At 54.6% G+C, this 20,086-nt stretch overlaps 1 protein-coding gene across 2 annotated transcripts; it reads left to right on the forward strand.

The window, feature by feature from the left end:
- The first annotated feature begins 13,762 nt into the window (after positions 1 to 13,762).
- On the forward strand, positions 13,763 to 20,076 carry CDC42EP5 (CDC42 effector protein 5). Of its 2 annotated transcripts, none has more exons than XM_070450291.1 (4): positions 13,763 to 13,889; positions 14,301 to 14,734; positions 14,989 to 15,130; positions 19,545 to 20,076. In XM_070450291.1, exon 4 carries the CDS (start codon positions 19,545 to 19,547, stop codon positions 20,004 to 20,006), a length of 462 nt encoding a protein of 153 aa, XP_070306392.1. In that variant the 5' UTR covers positions 13,763 to 13,889; positions 14,301 to 14,734; positions 14,989 to 15,130; the 3' UTR covers positions 20,007 to 20,076. The 2 variants fall into 2 exon arrangements, with proteins under 2 accessions (XP_070306392.1, XP_070306393.1); XM_070450292.1 differs by having other exon boundaries at positions 14,643 to 14,734.
- Positions 20,077 to 20,086: the final 10 nt, after the last annotated feature.

Here is a 20,086-nt window from a genome sequence, read left to right on the forward strand (position 1 = left end):
AAAATTTGGCTGTTTCTCATTGGCTCATCTGTGGCTGTTTCTCATTGACTGGACTGTGGCTGTTTCTCATTGGCTAAAATTTCACTGTTTCTGATTGGCTCATCTGTGGCTATTTCTTATTAGCTGAATTTTCACTCTTTCTTATTGCCTGGGCTGTGGCTGTTTCCAAATCATTAAAGGAGTACTTCAAGGCTGTATATTGTCACCCTGCTTATTTAACTTATATGCAGAGTACATCATGCAAAATGCTGGGCCGGATGAAGCACAAGCTGGAATCAAGATTGCTGGGGGAAATATCAATAACCTCAGATATGCAGATGACACCATCCTTATGGCAGAAAGTGAAGAAGAACTAAAGAGCCTCCTGATGAAAGTGAAAGTGGATAGTGGAAAAAAATGGCTTAAAACTCAACATTCAAAAAACTAAGATCATGGCATCCTGTCCCATCACTTCACGGCAAATAGATGGGAAAACAATGGAAACAGTGAGAGACTTTATTTTGGGGGCTCCAAAATCACTGCAGATGGTGACTGCAGCCATGAAATGAAAAGACACTTACTCCTTGGAAGAAAAGTTATGACCAACCTAGACATCATATTAAAAAGCAGAGACATTACTTTGCCAACAAAGGTCCATCTAGTCAAAGCTATGGCTTTTCCAGTAGTCATGTATAGATGTGAGAGTTGGACTATAAAGAAAGCTGAGTGCTGAAGAATTGATGCTTTTGAACTGTGGTGTTGGAGAAGACTCTTGAGAGTCCCCTAGACTGCAAGGAGACCCAACCAGTCCATCCTAAAGGAAATCAGTCCAGAATGTTCATTGGAAGGACTGATGCTGAAGCTGAAACTCCAATACTCTGGCCAACTGCTGCGAAGAGCTTACTCATTTGAAAAGACCCTGTTTCTGGGAAAGACTGAAGGTGGGAGAAGGTGACGACAGAGGATGAGATGGTTGGATGGCATCACCAACTGGATGGACATGAATTTTGAGCAAGCTCTGAGAGTTGGTGATGGACAGGGAGGCCTGATGCACTGCAGTCCATGGGGTCGCAAAGAGTTGGTTGGACTGAGCAACTGAACTGAACTGTGGCTGTTTCTCATTGGTGGGACATTCACCATGTCTAATTGGCTGAAATTTCCCTCTTTTTCATTGGCTGGGCGGTGATGGCTCTTTCTTATTAGCTCATCTGTGGCTGTTTCTCATTGGCTGGATTGTGGTTGTGATTCACTGGCTGGACATTTGCTGTGTCTCATAGGCTGAAACTCCCTGTTTCTCATTGGCTAGGCTGTGGCTGTGTCTCATAGGCTGGACAGTCTCTGTGTCTCATAGGCTGAAATTCCCTGTTTCTCATTGGCTAGGCTGTGGCTGTGTCTCATTGGCTGGACAGTTGCTGTGTCTCATAGGCTGAAAGTCCCTGTTTCTCATTGGCTAGGCTGTGGCTGGACAGTCGCTGAGTCTCATAGGCTGAAATTCCCTGTTTCTCATTGGCTGGGCTGTCGCTGTGTCTCATTGGCTGAAATTCCCTGTTTCTCATTGGCTAGGCTGTGGCTGTGTCTCATTGGCTGGACAGTCGCTGTGTCTCATAGGCTGAAATTTCCTGTTTCTCATTGGCTGGGCTGTGGCTGTTTCCCATTGGCTGAACTGCTTCTCATTGTCCTGCTGGCCTATTTTTCATTGAGTGTATTGTGACTGCTTCTCATTGGTGGCTGTTGCTGGACAAGAAGAAAAAAAATCATTTTTCTGCTGGGTTGTAAACTAACCATCCTTCTACCCAGGAAAGTAAGGTAAGCTACAGCAGAGGGCGATGGTGAAAGAGCTCTGTCTCGGGGCTTCCCAACTCCGTTTTCAATTCATTTTTACTGTACATGTATCACACCTGTTAAAGCATCAACGTTACGGGAACCCAGAACAAGACTAATACAAGAGGTACAGGAAGCTGTACTACACGGCATCCAGGCAGCCAGGCACCACACTCGGTGTGTGCCACCAAGGTCGCCCAGGGCATCCGCATCCGCCAGCAGAAGGACCAACAGTGAGCATCTCGTGAGGGAGGGCTCGGGGCCAGGCCTGGAAGCAGCTCCGTGCATCCTGCTCACTGTGAACGCCATCCCAGGACACACATAACTGCAAGGAGGCTGGGAGATCGTCTCGCTGGGAGCCCAGGAAGGGAGGACACGGTGCTGGGCAGCCACAGTCCTGTCACACGGGCCCACCTGGCCCTATGGGCACCTGCGGGTCACACGGTGGGCCTGCTTCTAGTCTCCCCTGCTTCCTACCCGACCTCCTCTTACATGGAGGTTCTAGGGATGCAGGAAATAGACTCTCGGGAATTCATTCTTTCACAAGCTAGTGGAAACAGAAGGAAACATCCCTGCAAGGAGATGCGTAGAATTCAGAGTGAGGCATTCAAGCCCAGAGGAGCCCACGAACGGAGGTGGTGCTGCGGATGGACACCCACTCGGGTAGACAGGAACCAGCTGCTGTGTTACCTTCACTACTGTGTTACCTTAGGTGCAAAAGGGGTCGTTACAGGGGTGACCGAGTTAAGGCTCAGTCTTAAGGTTATTGAAGGGGAGATGACCTTGGGTATTCTAGGTGGACCCCATGTAATCACCAGGGTTCTTACAAGAGAGAAGCAGGAGGGTCAGAGAGTGAGGAGGTGAGACGTGACCACAGAAGCAGGAGTCCTAGTCAGAGGGAGGAGCCGAAGACGGAGGAAGGGGCCATGAGCCAAGGAGTGCAGACGGCCCCCAGACGCTGCAAAAGGTAACGGAATGGAGCCTCCCCTGGAGCCTCCAGAAGGAACACAGCCCTGCCCACCCCGGGTTTCAGCCCCGTGTAACTGATCTCAGACTTCTGACGTCCTGAACTGTAGGGTAGTACGCTGCATTGTTTGGTGCCGCTATGTGAGTGGTAATTTGTTACAGCAACAGTTGTATGCTTGTTGGGATGAATGGCCTCCAATCCCAAATCTGACGGGCACTAGCCCGGTGAGGGGTGAAGGTCAGGTCAAGGACAGTGTCCTACAGCGGCTGGGCCCTCTCGTGTTTGGGGAATGCATGGCGTCCAATGGGGATGAACTGGCGGGGGGCAGGGGGGTGGGAGACGGGGGCCTGCCTGTTCCTCGGGGTGGACCTAAAGCCTGAGGGGCCCTCCCTGTGCAGTCATGGCCTCACCAGCTCCCTCGGCCAGCCCACCGTGTCCACGCGTGTGGGTGTCTGCATGAGCGTATGCGTGTGTACAGTGTGTGCATATATGTCTGTGTGTGCATATCTGCATTTGGGGGGTATGTGTGCATGTGTGCCCTTTACACTGTGCGGTGTGTTTGGGTACCTGCGAGTGCATCTGTGCACGCATGGCTATGTGCTTGTGAAGGCGTGGGAGCAGTATGCAGGTGGGGCAACTCTGCGCCTTGACCCAGACACAAGTCCCCTCAGACACACTCTTGGGCCAGAAAACACTGATTGTCTTGTTTTTGTCTTGTTTCCCTCACTGAGTTTTGGGGGACGGTGGAGGCAGAGACTGGGACCTAGAACCTGTGTACCCAGCGCCGCATGAAGGGCTGACGCACTTGGACCTGTGAGAACATTGACTGATGAACAAGGTGAAGTGTGATCCAGAAAACTGGGCATCAGCTTCCAGCCGCATGAGTGCAGCCCAGATTCAAGATCACCACCCGAATTCTAGTAAGGTTTGTAGAGTCAGCTCAGAAGACAATGAAAACGTATCTCTGGGGGCAGTGCAGGATTCACAGAACACGTCTGGAATCAGCTGAGCAACTGTAGGAACATAATTTGGTCTCTGGAAACAGCCAAGCACCAAAGCTGGGTCTCCGGAAAGAAGTGCTACACCTCTCTCCAAGGAGCTAGTTGACTGCGGGAGGGACCACATGGATACTGAATCTCCTAGAAGTTGACTGCGGGTCTCAGGACTCTAGTTCTTGCCTGCAGCAGAATTGACTAAATGACTTTCCAGAAAGGAATGATTCCACAGGAAAACCCTCCCAGTGTCCACTTTAGGCTTTTGCAAGAGTGACTTCCCTTCTGGGCTGCTCAGGCATAACCATCAGCGGTCCCTTCCATTTGCCTCCCAGCCCCCGTCCCTCTCTCAGCGCGCAGCCGGGCCCGCCGTGGACCTGACCACAAGGGGGCGGTGCGGAGCGGCGGCCAAACCCCCGAGTCTGGGGTCCAGTCTGGCTGCCCTGGGCTGGCTCCTCCCTTCCAATCCCGGCGCCTTTGGACAAGAACCTGCAAGCTCCTTTCCGCATAGAAAAAGGGGCGGAGGCTCTGACAAGGTCCGGGAAGTGCCGCCCACGATGGGCCGTCCTGGCATGACTCCATCAGGGGCCCGGTGCAGAGTCATCCAGCCTCGTGGGTGCTGTTCCAGGGGTCCTTAGGAGTCAGAGACACCCCGGTGCCCTGCGCCTGCCAGCCCGTGCTGAGCTCTCACAGTCCCTGAGCCAAGCCCGGGAGAGGGCTGCGCCCTGATCCCAACACAGATTCCCCCCGCCCCCCAGACACCCCTCCAGGCGGGGGTCGGCTACTCACCAGCGGAGAAGCAGCACTGAGCGGTGGGGGAGCTGCCGCCTGCAGGGGGTCCTGTGACGGTGGGGGGACAGGAGAAGGACTGGTGCTGTGTGGGGGCTGCCCAGGGTCTGTCCCACTCAGCCTGGCGCCTCTCCATCCTGAGCATCCGACCGCGGGCCACCCACGGCCTTCACTCAACCCCGGACAACACCCCGAGACTCCCGAGAAAATGGGGCCGGGGCCAGGCGAGGCGGAGCCCCCCTGCTCCATCGCGCTGGGGTCACACCCTCTGCACCTGCCGGAGCTGTGCCCCGCGTCACTGCCCAGACTCTTCATGGTGACCTCCTCTGAGGGGGGTGGTCAGAGTGTGCTGGACGGACCCCGACTCCAGGACACCCTGGGGGCTGACCACGCACAGGACACGGACGGCCTCACCCCAAAGGTGCCCTGAAGCACCATCCAGCCCTGGGCAGGGGTCCCCTGGACCTTGTGACTTGCCCAGTGAAGGGTGGACCTCAACACAGGGGCACTCGGCCTGGAGGAGCCACACTGTCTGACCCTTGTCTGGGGGACAAGACAGAGGCTCCCCTGAAGGGGCCTGTCTCCCCCATCTCCGGACGCCCACTCCCCAGCAGCCCAGCAGGGTCGGGTCTGTGCGCCTCCCCACCGATGCTGGGGCTCAGCGTCCAGGCCCTCGTGACGTTCAGCTGAGACCAGTCTCAGGGAGCTGAGCCAGGCGTGGAGGTGGGGCTGCTCTTCATCGCGTTGTGTGGCCTTCTCACTGCAGTGGCTTCTCTTGTGGAGCACAAGCTCTAGGGCTCGTGGGCTCAGTAGTTGTGGCGTACAGGCTTTATTTGCTCCGTGGCATGTAGAATGTCTCTCAGGGCCAGGGACCAAACCCATGTCCCCTGCATTGGCAGGCGGATTCTTATCCACAGGACCTGGAAATCCAAGGAATTGTCTTCTGATGGCGGTACTCTGTGGTCAGTCTGATCCTCATATCCTGTATTATTGAGCTTCCCTCCCTCCTGAACAGTTCTGGCGCCTCCTCTGGGTGGCCCCGGTACCCTCCGACCTGTGTCTGGACACTCTCTTTGACCCGCCGGGACTGAACCCCAGGGAGGCAGGCTCTGCGGCTGCTGTCCGCGGTGCTGACCGGGATGTGACGGTTGTCTGGTTTCAGCACCACGGTCAGAGTCTATGAAGGCAAGGCAACCTCCACCGTTTCCTGCTGTCTCTGCTGGCCAGTTTTCATCAGCTGAGCCCCATCCGTGGCCCTCTTGTGTGTTCTCCACGCAGGAGTCAAACAAAACATCCAATCAGAGCATGCGGGTAAACCGGACAAACACCAGAGGGCTGTAGTAGTTGACAGTGACTCAAATTCCGTTCGTGATCCATGCACCCCAGAGAGGAATCCAGTGCAGAAGCTCATGGTGCTGGCGCCGCGCTCAGCGTCACCGCCGCTGGAGCAGCCGGGGGGGGGGGGTCATATGATGTTCGTTTTCCTCTACCACTTCAGATCTGTCTTCTACCAGACCAGGGTCAGCACGTCAGATATCTAGGTGTGGCCCAAAGATAGCAGACTGGGCTCGCACCAAAGTAGGTTTCAAAACCCGGATCTGCCTCCCGCTAGCTCTGTGTCCTTGGGGCCGTCCTTATGCTTTGCTGAAGCTCACTTTGCTTTTCTGTGAAATGGCGGTAACAATGGTGTCTGCTTCATGGGAAGCAGGTGGCCAGAGACTGTTACATTGTGTTTCTCATTGGAGGCGAGCAGTTTAGCTAAGAGGCACGGTCTGGAGGCAGGCATCCTGGGATTGTATCAGAGCTCTGACTGATGCTGAAGCTCCAGTACTTTGACCACCTGATGCGAACAGCTGACTCACTGGAAAAGACCCTGATGCTGGGAAAGATTGAAGGCAGGAGGAGAAGGGGGCGACAGAGGCTGAGATGGTTGGATGGCATCACCGACTCGATGGACATGCATTTGAGTAAACTCTGGGAGAAGTGAAGCACAGGGAAGCCTGGTGTGCTACAGTCCAGGGGGTCACAAAGAGTCAGAAACGACTTAGCAACTGAACTTTGTGACTTAGACAAAGTCATACCACTACTTTGTCATCTATCAAATGAAGATAATGCCAGGACCTGCTCTATAGGGTTTTCGTCAGAAACTAAATGCTTTACATGTGATGCACGGAGAAAATGTCTGGCAGGTACTTAGCACTCATTCAAGAAAGTGTGCTGTTATTACTGCTATTACCATCACCATCAACACTAAGCACCTAGACACAGTCTGATAAACTGCTTCTGTTTGGTAATGAGTGCTGCTTTTATGAATTATTCTTAGGATTTTTGTGAGGGTCCTTAAACCTCTGACATTGATGAAGAAACTAAAGCTACAAGCTGAAAAGTGACTTGCCTAGGAAACTGGGGCTCCGATCAAGGCTGTCTGATACCAATGTGTCGTCCCACCTGCCAGCATTTAGCAGCAAGGCAGGAAGAACTTTAGGAATCCCCCACCCCTGCCCCCAGATGGAAGACCAGGGCTCATGGCACTTTGGCCAGATGTTTGCACAAATTATCTCTCGACCCTTGTCTATTTCCTCACCTTTGCCAATTGTGCCCGGATACTCCCTTCCTTCATGGAGCCTGCAATGGATCCCAGGAGCTTTTCCTGCTGGCGTTGCAGCCAGGAGGCGGGAACTGCAGACACTCATTTGGAAATATTGTCCGTTATGCAAACCACGGGGGGGGGGGGGGAGGAGCTCTGGCATCCAGTGGGCAGAGCCCTAGGGCTGAGCTGAGTATCCCATAGTGCATAGGACCCTACACCCCACAAAGAACGACCCGGCCCCAGATGCGGAAACGCTGGTCTGTGTGTAAGAGACCAACACAGAATTGGAAGGTGTATACCCCACTCCAGTTTCACAAGAATTGGACTGGATGTGGTCATCAAAACCTTATTGGTTAGGGTTATTTTTCCTTTCCCCCTTTACAGGGACGGGGGAGGGGGGGTTCCCAAGCGGTCCAGTGGTTAGGGCTCTGCAGTGTCACTGCTGAGGGTCTGGGTTCAGTCCTGGCGGGGAACTAAGATCTCACAATCTGTGTGGTGCGGTTCCCCACCACCACCCCCAAATCCTTCCTTTCTGTCTTTACAAGGAAGGAGTATCGTTTATGTAACTGAAAAGTACATTTACAAAAAAGAAACAAAAATAGCAGTGGGTGTATCCAAACCAAAGAAACAAAACTGCCTCTGAACTGTAGGGAGGGGGCAGGGGGGTGGGGTTGGGGGATTGCAGGCGGCCCTGAGAGCGCGCAGCTGGAAGGAGGGGGGAGCTCCGGAGGCTGCCCGGCAGCCCGAGGGCTCCACCTGTGGACTGCGGACAGGATCCTGTCTCTCTCTTCCGCCTCTTCCGCCTCTCTTTCTGTCCCTCCCTCCCTCCCTCCCTCTCAGTCTCACCCGGTCTGTCCCTACCCTCCCGGGCTCCCTCCCTTCCCGCTCTGCCTCTAGAAGGAGGCTCTTTCAAAGTCCTTTTGGTTCTCCTAAATACTTCCTGATGGCAAATGGCGAACCCTGGGTCATTCCCCCGCCCGCCCATCAGCACCCTCTGCTCGCATCCCTGAACGGCAGGGGAAATCCCACACTTCCGGTGTCGGGCAGCGCACTTCCGGTGCAGGTCACAGCACTTCCGGCCTCTGACTCTCCCGGGCCCTTGGTAGAGGGCCCGCCATGCTGAGTCAGTTTCCTCGTCCGTTCAGTGGACCTAATGCACAGCTCCTGCCTCGTAGGTTGGTACAAGGCCTAAATGAGAGAACATGGGAGCAGGGCTTGGAACAGAGCCTGCACACCGCAAGGTGTTCCATAGATGTCCTGCAGGATCGACCCCCAGGTCGGGAAGATCCCCTGGAGAAGGGAATGACTACCCCCTCCGGTATTCCTACCTGGAAAATCCCACGGACAGAGGAGCCTGGCGGGCTGCAGTCCACGGGGTCACAGTCAGACACGACTGAGCAACTGACACTTTCACATCTGAACCAGCTTCCCTTCCCTTCCCAGCACAGCTGAACCTCCTCACCCAGGCCGGGGCCAGCAGGGCAGAGCCCCACAAGCACCCCTGCCTACTAGTCCAGACTGCAGCTGCCCCTCTGCCCTCCCTCCTGCTTTTCAAGCGGAGCCCCCGCTGGGGAGCTAAACCCTCCTCAGCTGTTCTAGACGGGGCTACCGGATACCTGGACCACTGGCCCAGTGGCGATTTCCTTGTAGAATCAATATGAAATACCCAAATTTTAGTTCTGGCCCGACTAGCTACAGTTCAAGTCCCAACAGCCACATGTGGCTACTGTACCAGACATGCCCATCATTCCAGAAGGTTCAGTTCAGTTCAGTCACTCAGTCGTGTCCGACTCTTTGTGACCCCATGACCTGCAGAACGCCAGGCCTCCCTGTCCATCACCAACTCATGTCCATTGAGTTGATGATGCCATCCAACCACCTCATCGTCTGTTGTCCCCTTCTCCTCCTGCCTTCAATCTTTCCCAACATCAGGTCTTTTCAAATGAGTCAGCTCTTCACATCAGTTGGCCAAAATATTGGAGTTTCAGCTTCAACATCAGTCCTTCCAATGAACACCCAGGACAGATCTTCTTTAGGATGGACTGGTTGGATCTCCTTGTTGTCCAAGAGACTCTCAAGAGTCTTCTCCAACACCACAGTTCATAAGCATCAATTCTTCTGCATTCAGCTTTCTTTATGGTCCAACTCTCACATCATACATGACTACTGGAAAAACCATAGACTTGACTAGATGGACCTTTGTTGACAAAGTAATGTCTCTGCTTTTTAATATGCTGTCTAGTTTGGTCATGACTTTTCTTCCAAGAAGCAAGCGTCTTTTAATTTCATGGCTGCAATCACCATCTGCAGTGATTTTTGGAGCCCCCAAAATAAATTCAGCCACTGTTTCCCCATCTATTTGCCATGAAATGATGGGACCAGATGCCATGATCTTAGTTTTCTGAATGTTGAGTTTTAAGCCAACTTTTCCACTTTCCTCTTTCACTTTCATCAAGAGGCTCTTTAGTTCTTCTTTACTTTCTGCCATAAGGGTGGTGTCATCTGCATATCTGAGGTTATTGCTATTTCTCCCGGCAATCTTGATTCCAGCTTGTGCTGAAGGTTCTGTGGGACAGATCTCCCCCCCTCCACACCCCAACCCCACTCCGAGGTCTTGTCCATAATAGAACCTTCCTCTCCTGTATTTTCTGTCTCTCCTCAGGGTCAGCCTGCTTGAGTTCAAATCACACCCACACAGCTTTACAGCTGCATGAGCTAAGTTTCCTAAGACAAAACAAAGTGGAAAACCCAATGGGAATAGTAATACCACCCTCCTCTCATGCATAGAGTTATTCCAAAGATTAAGATTATATAAGGAGAGAGCTTAGAACCACTCCTAAATGATATCAACCCTTCCATGAGCATTAGCTGCTATTCTTGTTGTTGTTATGAACTTTCTTCAAGATGCTGAAATAAGTTCATAGCCCCCCTTTAAAATCTGCATGAATGAGTTCGAAAAGAATCTGCCAAGTGGGAAAGAAGTGGTAGCCCAAAGTCACACAGTGAAAGTTCCTCTGAGTGTGTTTAACATCTGTTTCTTTGGCTGCACAGGGTCTTAGCTGTAGCATGTGCAATCTAGTTCCCTGACCAGGAATTGAACCTGGGGTCCCCTGCATTGGGAGCACAGAGTCTCAGCCCCTGAACCACCAGGGAAGCCCGTCCTTTGTGTATTTAAAATGTATTTTCTTAAAGCACCACGTTGATCAGCTCTTCTCAACCAGGGGTGTTATCCCCCTTCCGGGGGCCATTTGGAAACAGTGAGGGGTCTAAATCATGGGGAGGGAGAGCTACTAGCATTGGTGCGCGGAGCCCTGGGACCCTGCCAAGCATCCCGCGGTGCACAGGCCGCCCCCACCACAAGCAGTGACCCAGCCCCAAATGCCAGTAGCTCCCAGTGCCGAACCACCAGTCTATGCGTAAGAGCTCAACCCAGCTGAATGGTGCATTGTTGCTGTTTAGTCGCTCAGTCATGTGTGACTCTTTGCAACCCCATGGACTGTGGCCCGCTAGGCTCCTCTGACCATTCAATTTCCCCGGCAAGAATACTGGAGTGGGTTGCAACTTCCTTCTCCAGGGGATCTTCCCAACCCAGGGATCAACCCTTTGTCTCCTGAATTGGCAGGTGGGTTCTTTACCACGAAGCCAACAGGGAAGCCCCTTGAAAGGTGTATAAAGTGAAGTCGCTAAGTCGTGTCCAACTCCTTGCCACCCCATGAACTGTAGCCTGCCAGGCTCCTCCATCCATCGGATTGTCTAGGCAAGAATACTGGAGTGGGTTCTTACTTCCTTCTCCAGGGGATCTTCCAACCCAGGGATGGAACCCAGGGATCTCCTGCACTGCAGGCAGACTCTTTGCCATCTGAGCCACGGGGAAGCCCCTGGAAGGTATATGCCTCAAACTAATTTCATGGCCTTGGACTGGACAAGATCATCAAACCCTTACTGCTGCTGCTGCTGCTATGTTGCTTCAGTCATGTCCGACTCTTAGTGCCCCCACGGACTGCAGCCCACCAGACTCCTCCGTCCATGGGATTCTCCAGGCAAGAGCACTGGAGTGGGTTGCCATTTCCTTCTCCAATGCATGAAAATGAGAAGTGAAAGTGAAGTCGCTCAGTCGTGTCTGACTCTTAGCGATTCCATGGACTACAGCCTACCAGACTCCTCCGTCCATGGGATTTGCCAGGCAAGAGTACTGGAGTGGGTTGCCATTGCCTTCTCCCCAAACCTTACTAGCTAGCGTTTTTTTCTCTTTTTCAAGGAGGATGTGTTCAGGTACCCTTTATGTAACTAAAAATTACTCTTTTGAAAAAAGAAACAAAATAGCAAATGTATCCAAACCAAGCAAAGAAACAAAATTCTCTGACCCCTACTTCTTCCTCTGCATACCCTATTTCCTTCTCCTTCCTTGGATTCCCAAATTCTCCTCCCTGTCTCCCTCCCCTCCCCCACAGCAAGCTGGCTCTCACCCACCCAACCCCCATGGGCAGTTCTCACTCAGGCCACTGGTGGCCTCTGGCTTGTTATCAAATCCAGTGGAATTTTTTTTTTTTTTTTTTTAAGATCAGACTTGGTCTGCTTCTGAGCATGCAGGGAGGGGGCGTGTGTGTCTTCCCAGGCCTTCCACGACCCATCCCCCTCCTCGTCTGATGCTTCCCGGCTCCGGTCCAAGTTCCTCCCCTTTTTATCTCTCAGTGTCACCCTTCACTGCGGTTTCATCCCACTTCAATCAGAACTGGCTACATAGTTTTCAGGGTGTGTGGCAAAGGAAGATGGCGGGGTCCCTTGTTCAAAAGGATCAATAGTTTCAAGATAGAGCAAATCATTAAACAAGTACCGGGCCCTGATGGGCATGGAGCCCCCAGGGACCGTACAGGCGCTCCTGTCTGCTCTGGTGGGGCTGACTGCCCTTCCCTCTGCTCTGGATCAGGGTCTCCTGGGCCCCTTGTCCGCCTGCTCCTCCTCCCAGGATCTCCAGCTTGGTGGTCGCCCCAGCATCCCCTGGGACCTGCCATCTGAAGGTCCTTGGAGTAGACAGAACGCACATCTAAAGATGCCCAGGCACAAATCCCTGAAACCTATGTCTAGGTTGTGTGTGCGCTGTTGCTTCAGTCGTGTCTGACTCTTTGCAACCCCATGGGCTGTAGCCCGGCAGGCCCCTCTGTCCATTCAATTTCCCAGGTAAGAACACTGGAGTGGGTTGCCATTTCCTCCTCCAGGGGATCTTCCCACCCCAGGGAACGAACCTGGGTCTCCTGCACTGCGGCTGAATTCTGTTTGTTTGTTTTTTAGTTACATTAGGCCTTTGTTGCAGCTTGCGGACTTTCTCCAGTCTCTGTGAGCAGGGCTACTCTCTGGTTCAGCTGCCGGGCCTCCCGTCGCGGTGGGTGCTCTTGCAGGGCAGGGGCTGTGGCTCGTGGTTGCTGTGCGAGGGCGCAGTGCCTGTGGCCGACCGCCTCTAGATTGCAGCCGCAGTGGCTGTGGCTGCAGGCTTAGTCACTCTGCAGCATGTGGGATCTCCTGCATCAGGAACCGAACCCCTGTCCCCGGCATTGGCAGGCGGGTTCATGTCCACTGAGCCCCTGGGAAGGCGCAGACACCTCAGCAGCATGGAACCTGTACTGATGACGGAGTGACGCATTAGATCTGCCATCACCATGCATACCTGTTGTCCAGGAGACCCTCACGTAATCACGTGAGCCCTGAAAGCAGGGGACCTTCTCTGGCCAGAGGCAGGAGGACGATGGCGCAGGCCTGCGAACCAGGGAGTTTGAAGCCTAAGAGGGACTCAGGCAGAGACAGAGTGAACGCAGAAGGACACAGGCAGCCTGTCGCAGCAGGCCGGCCCCCGACAACAGCATAATAGGTGGGAGAGTTTGTCTTTTGTTTGTCTGCTTGAGGTGATGAGTGTTTTGGAATCAGATAGAGGTGATGTTTGTATGACACTGAGAATATACTGCTGCTGCTAAGTCGCTTCAGTCGTGTCCGACTCTGTGCGACCCCATAGATGGCAGCCCACCAGGCTCCCCAGTCCCTGGGATTCTCTAGGCACGAACACTGGAGTGGGTTGCCATTTCCTTCTCCATGAGAATATACTAAATCCCTTTAAAATGATGCACTGTAATGTGAGTCCAAACATCAATAGAAAATAACTAAAATGCTGTTGTTATTTAAACATTTATCTTGGGTGACTGCTCTCCCACCCCCACATTAAATTTTGCCTTGGATGGGAAAGAAAAAAGTGTTAGTTGCTCAGTCATATCCACCTCTTTGCAACCCCATGGACTGTAGCCGGCCAAGCTCCTCTCTCCGTGGGATTTTCCAGGCAAGAATACTGGAGTGGGTTGCCGTACCCTCCTCCAGGGGATCTTCCCCACCCGGGCATGGAACCCTGGTCTCCCGCATCGCGGGCGGATTCTTTACCATCTGAGCTACCGTCCCAGCCTGTTCCAGCCCATCCTCCTTCTGGACTGTGAAGTGGATTCTCTGCCCCTTCAAGTTCTGACCCTGTTTTTCCCGCTTAATACCCGACTCAGGACAAATCAGAAGCTCCCCGTGGCTTCCAACCCCGATCTCTCCAGGCAAACCAGGCTCCACCCGGGGCCTCGGGGCCCTGGGCTCCACCTGGCGGCCTGGCCCGCTCCCTCCGGTCCTGGGCCCTGTAAACACGCACTCCTGCTTCGGAAGATTCAGGTCAAGCCACACCTCCTTATCTAGGACCCTTCCTGCTCTTGGCTGCAAAGGTGGCTCAAAGGTAAAGCGTGTGCCTGCAATGTCGGAGACCTGGGTTCGAGCCCTGGGTGGGGAGGATCCCTCTCCAGTATGCTTGCCTGGAGAATCCCCGAGGACAGAGGAGCCGGGTGGGCTACAGCCCATGGGGTCGCAAAGAGTCGGACACGACTGAGCGCCTTCTCTTCTCCAGGCCCACCATCCCAGCTCACAACCGAGCCGGCCTCCTCCCCGGGATGGGGTTCTCCCCGCACTCACACCCTGGGGGATCGTCTCCCCACCCCCACACCACCCCGCCAACCCCCCCGTCACCGCTCGGCGCGGGCCCCCAGCAAGGTGACGCCCAGGCCCGGACCTTCAACTCCCCGACGCAGGCAGGGAGCCGCCCTCCTACCGCCGGTCTCACTGCCTGACCTTGTGGGTTTCTCTCTTCCAGGCCCTACACTCGCTCCCCCAACCGCTGCAATCTGGAAGAAATTACTCTTTCCAAACAGCCAGACTTCCCCACTTGCAGGAAATTCCAGGCTGGCAGGGGAGGGGCCGGGCTGGGGGGCCGCCCAGTCCATCCAATCCCCCACCCCCTCCGCGGTCCTTCCCCGCGCACATCCAGTCCCGGCCACTTCCCGCCCCCACACTCAGCCTGGCGGGGCCTCCGCTTTCCCGCCGCGGCTTCTTAGTCCTTAAATCCTAGAGGCCAACTTTTTTTTGGGGGGTGGGGGGCAGGGGGGAATAAGGGAGGCCTGGGAGGGGCCTACTGCCTTAACCCTCTCGGCCCCAGACAGGCCGAGCTGGACTGGGCGGGGATTCTGCGCCCCTCTGGGCTCCCATCATGGCCCCCGAGAGGGGCTGACGCTTCCGTTCCCGGTGCAGGTAAAGAGGGGACCCGGTGGCAGGGTCTGGCGGCGGGCGTGGGTCTCAGACTCCCGAGGCTGGTGGAGGGGAGGCCGGCGGGGTGCGGGGAGGGGGGGGGGGTGGGTCTGGGACCCCCTCTCGTCCTGAGGCCGAGGAGGAACTGAACTAGGAGCCAGGGCTCCCGGGACCCAGAAGAGAAGGAGGGGGCGCTGCGGGCCGGCCGCCCGGGTCGTGAGTGCCCCTCCAGGTTCCGCCTGACGGGCCCTTCGCAGGTGAGATCCCGCCCGGAGGAAGGCGGAGGGAGGCGCGGGCCTGGGACCAGGAGGCGGAGGCGGGCCCCGAACCGAGAGGAGCGGGTCCCGGGCGGTGCAGGAGCCTGAGAGCGCGCCCGCCCGGTTCGGCGAGGACCGCGAGGTAAGAGGGGCACTGGCGGCCCCGGGGTCCCCAGGCAAGTCCAGAGGGGAGCAGGGAAGACGGCCGAAGGGACGGCGGCCGCTGAAGCCCGGGCCGCAGCCACGTGGCCTCAGGAAGCGCGCTCTGGAGCCCCAAGGGGGTCGGGGTGGGGTCCCGGTACCCGGTCCCCGTGCGCAGTCCGGGTGCCGCCCGCCTGGTCGCCTCTCCCATGGGGCTAAGAGCCAGCCAGGCTGGATGTAGGGCGGGCTGGGGCCCGGAGAGGACGGAGCGGAGCCAGCTGTGCGTCCCCAACCCCCCTGCAGCTGGAGCCTCGGCAGGAAAGGGGGGGCGCGTGGAGGCGGGAGGCGGGGCGCGCGGGTCCAGGGTCGCGGCTCCTGCTCTCTGCCCGGCCGGAGGTCGTCACACACAACAGCCCCTCTGTGCTGAGTTGGCCCCGCCACCGGCTTTTTCCGAGCATGACCTCATTGCATCAGACACACAAGGGAGAGTCGAGCCTTCTATTTCAGGGGACACCGAGGCTCAGGGAAGTGGACGGACTGCTCCCCACACCGCCTCCAGCCCACCCCCGGTCACCCCGAGTTCTCAGAACTAGTCAGGAGAAGCGCTGGCTTTCAGAAACAATTTCTAACTGGTTGTTCTTACCTGGAACGTAAAAAAAGAAAAGCAAACAAACAGGGTCAAGGGTGTAGGTCCCTGGCCTTGATATGAAAGCATTATTATTATTTTCCCACGGGTCTGCACGCCCTACCCTTTGGGGACCGTGAGCAATATAATACCCTTCCAACTCCGGGGTTCATCTGCCTGCGATCCAGATTCAGGCAGTATTTGCTGCTGTGTGACCCGCGGCCAGTTACCTCACCTCTCTGTGCCTCAAGCTGTCACCCACATCTCTAAAAGGAACAGAATAGCAGAGTGCTCACCGCCTAGGGCTGTTACCATGACTACATGAGTTCCTTCCTGTGCCCCAAGCGCTTGGACCCCTGCCTGGCCCAGGATAAGTGCTTGGGAAACAATGTCAGCACCATGAGTACGCTCTAGGACAGCCCCTTGCAAACGGGAATTCCGACTTCCCAGTTTTCAGGGGAGCAAACTGAGGTGTGAGGTTGAGAAAGTTAGTTCCAGGTGTGTTCGGTGTCAGAAAACAAGTTTTTTTTTTCTTCCCCCCGCTCCTTCTGGCTGCATGGCTTATGGGATCTTAGTTCCTTGGATCCAGGATGGGACCCGGGTCGTCCACAGTGCAAGCGCAGAGTCTGAATGACTGGACCACCAGGGAATGTCCAGAGACCGGGAGCTGCTAAACGCTGGAAAATGGCAGCGCTATAACCCTGTAGAGTGGCGGGAGGACGGGAGGAGGGTAAGGTGGGGGGTGGGCAGGGAGAGGAAGCAGTGGCGGAGAGCTGTCCAGGGAGGGCCAGTGCCTGGGGCTGCTGTCAGCGGAAGGTGTACCTCTGGGCTCTGGAGGCCCGCAGAGCTGCTTTGTGACCTCGGGCAAGTCACGTACCCTCTCTGAGCATCTGTTTCCTTCCCTGGGACAGGCGAGGATAATCTAAGGTTGGACCACGGAGCACACAGCATTTTCTGTGTACTGGCTACCATGTCAAGACTTTCCCCGGGGCAATATCTCACCAATTCTTTTTGGTTTTTTTTTGGTTGCACTGATTGGCTAACAGGGTCTTAGTTCCCTAAACAGGGACTGAACCAGTGCCCTTGGCAGTGAAAGCTCATAGTCCTCACCACCAGACTGCCAGGGAATTCCCCCTCACTCCTTGCAAAGAGACTGAACTATCCTATGAGTACCATTCGATTTTTGAGATGAGGAAGTGAGGTCAGAAAGGGTAAGTAATTTGCCCAAAGCAAGCCAGCAATGTGCACAGTCAGATCCAAGTCTGGGCAGCTGGCTTTCTGAGTTCTGCTTTTTTCACCTATATAATTCAAGGCATCTCAATGAGACAGGGGCGCTGCTAGCTCTGAGACAGAATTTTTTTTTTTTAACTGTGGATTGAGATTCGTTAATGAACAGAGGTCAGCGTTAAAAAAGACTAACAGGGAATTCCCTGGTGGTCCAGTGGTTAGAACTCTGGGCTCCCACTGCAGGGGGTGTGGGTTTGATGCCTGGCTGCGGAACTAAGGTCCTGCATAGCACGGCCAAAATAATGATAATATAGATTATAATTGAAACTATCTAAGTGCCTAGCATGTGCTGAGTAGTCTCATTTAATAAAATGTTGTTTCCCTTATATACTGGGTGGGGTGGGGAAGGAATGGTGATTGTGTTTCAGATTGCAGTACAATATATTTATTCACCTGGGTGGAGGTTAGGAAGTTTTGAGAAGCGATATAGAGGTGGTCAAGCAAGACTGGTTTTTCAAGAGAAATAAATGTAAAGTGTGTGTGTGTGTGTGTTTGAGTAGGGGAGTGGACAGCCCTTAGACCACAGCCATCTATAATTATTTCAAATCCTTTGGCTTTAATTTTCTCCACATTATCGACGGCATTTCTGAGGGTGGTGGTTACTAAAAGGACAATGCTTTACCTGCTTCAGAGGATTTTATCAAATCTAAATTTTGTTCCACACTTTTGTTTGGGGATACCTCTCCCCCCACCCCCACCCCCAGTGCTATCACTATCAATTGACTGGTGATATTACAAATATAGTTTTCTTTGAGTGTTTTTGTGTGCCCTACAAGGAAGGTAGTGTTATTTTACCCATTTTCAGATAGAAAAGAAGCCAAGCGATCACATCATTTATCTCAGTTCTTACAGCTGGCAAAGGTGGGGCTTCAATTCAAATAGAAATACTGTTTATTATTATTATACCAGTGACTGTTAAAACAAAAGTACAAGGTCATCAAAGTCCCTCCCAGAAGTTCCATAAAAACAGCCAAGTTCCAGGGTATGGGCAAAGGTTGGCGGACACATCTATTTACCATCAAGTCCGCATGCAGTCATGTGGCCACAGGGCACCTGGTTTATAGTTCATGAGCTGCCAGATTGGAATTTATACCATTCTTGCCATGTTTTGACATAGGAAATTTTGCATTATTATTATTGTTACTCTTAGCAAGAAGTAAGATATTATGTGGCTTATTTAAAAACCAGATAATTCGATTGTAAAACACTGTAAAACGCTGTGGGCATGGGGGGGATGGTCTCAGGGGTAAAGAGTCCACCTACAAATACAGGAGATGCAGGTTTGATCCCTGGGTGGGGAAGATCCCCTGGAGGAGGAAATGGCAACCCACTCCAGGGTTCTTGCCTGGAGAATCCCATGGACAGAGGAGCCTGGCTGACTGCAGTCCATGGGGTTGTAAAGAGTCGGACACGACAGCGTGCATGTGGACACACACACGCACACACACATACATGTGCAAGTATACAGATTTCCCAGGCCCACCCTAAACCTCCCAAATTAGAATCCTCAGGCCAGCCTACATTATGACTTTTGTGTGTCTCAGGCAAAGCTTTCATGGACATAATTATATATGTTATAATTATATTTTACGACTGCGTTGGTATAAAGACAAACACAATCCAGACATTTTGAAATAAAACACAGCATCCCTCGGCTCAGAAGGGGCTTCTGTACCTTGTGTATTGACAGGGTGGGGGGCTCCCCTTGTCCAAGAGGGTCTCCTCTGCCCTCCTCTGGGCTGTGTGAGCCCGGAAGGTGGCGTCGGAGAAGACCCGCGCCTGAACCCTCCCTGCTCGATCTGGCGGCCAGTGGCCTCAGTTAAAGACCAGAGGTGCAGAAAGGTAATAATAATATATTAAAACTGTGTGCCGGCCTCTAGAAGTGTGGCAGGCGCTGGGCACCGTGTCTCTTCCCCTAAAGGACAGGGGCAGCTCTGTCTTACGGGTGGAGTGATAGTAGCTCAGTCGTGTCCGGCTCTTTGGGACCCCATGGACCTTAGCCCGCCAGGCTCCTCTGTCCACGGAATTCTCCAGGCAAGAATACTGGAGTGGGTTGCCATTCCCTTCTCCAGGTGATCTTCCTGACCCAGGAATCGAACGCGAGTCTGCTGCATTGCAGGCGGATTCTTTACTGTCTGAGCCACCAGGGGAGCCCGGCTTCAAGGCGCAGTTTCTGCGAAGTTTGGGAAGCAGTCTGCAGGCTTGAGGAAGCATGTTTTGCTCGTTCTCTGGAGTATGAAATCCTCAAACGTTAGTTCTAAGTGCAGTTAACATATAGGCAGACCTAAATTTGAGTCTGAGTTTTGAATCAAGCAGCTGCGACCTCGGGCCTCAGTTTCCCCAGCTGTAAAATTGGAGTAACCCCCGTACCTCCCACCACGGTCGTGCTGTGCGTGTCTAGAGCATCCTTTGCACCGCGGGCTAGGTCAGGGCTGGGAACGCGGCAGGCAGGCCTCGGCAGCGGCCCCTGGGGAGGTCGTGCTAACCCGCCCCTACCCCGCAGATGCCGGTGCTGAAGCAGTTGGGCCCCGCGCAGCCCAAGAAGCGGCCGGAGCGCGGCGCCTTGTCCATCTCCGCGCCGCTCGGCGACTTCCGGCACACGCTGCACGTGGGACGCGGCGGCGACGCCTTTGGGGACACCTCGTTCCTGAGCCGCCACGGCGGCGGGCCGCCCCCCGAGCCCCGAGCGCCGCCCGCGGGGGCCCCGCGCTCCGCGCCGCCGCCCGCAGTGCCGCAGGCCTCGCCGCCCGCCCTCCGCGCGCCTGCGCCCGCTGACCCGCTGCTGTCCTTCCACCTGGATTTGGGCCCCTCCATGCTGGACGCAGTGCTGGGCGTCATGGACGCGGAGCGCCCGGGCGCCGCTGCGGCCAAGCCCGACGTGGACCCCGGCCCCGGGGCGCAGCACCCCCGGGCCCGCTGCCTCGCCAACGCGGACATCGAGCCGGACGACGTCATCGGCCTGTAGGGACCCCCATTCCCTGCGCTCTTACCGCCCAGCGCCCCACTTCTTTCTACATAAACCGACAAGGTCTGTGTCCCGGGTTT

Source organism: Odocoileus virginianus, chromosome 20 (assembly GCF_023699985.2).
Source record: "Odocoileus virginianus isolate 20LAN1187 ecotype Illinois chromosome 20, Ovbor_1.2, whole genome shotgun sequence".
NCBI classification, from domain to species: domain Eukaryota; kingdom Metazoa; phylum Chordata; class Mammalia; order Artiodactyla; family Cervidae; genus Odocoileus; species Odocoileus virginianus.

Bases quoted from the DNA above. Each gene is read 5' to 3' on its own strand.
- CDC42EP5 (XM_070450291.1), top strand. From the start codon at position 19,545: ATGCCGGTGCTGAAGCAGTTGGGCCCCGCGCAGCCCAAGAAGCGGCCG.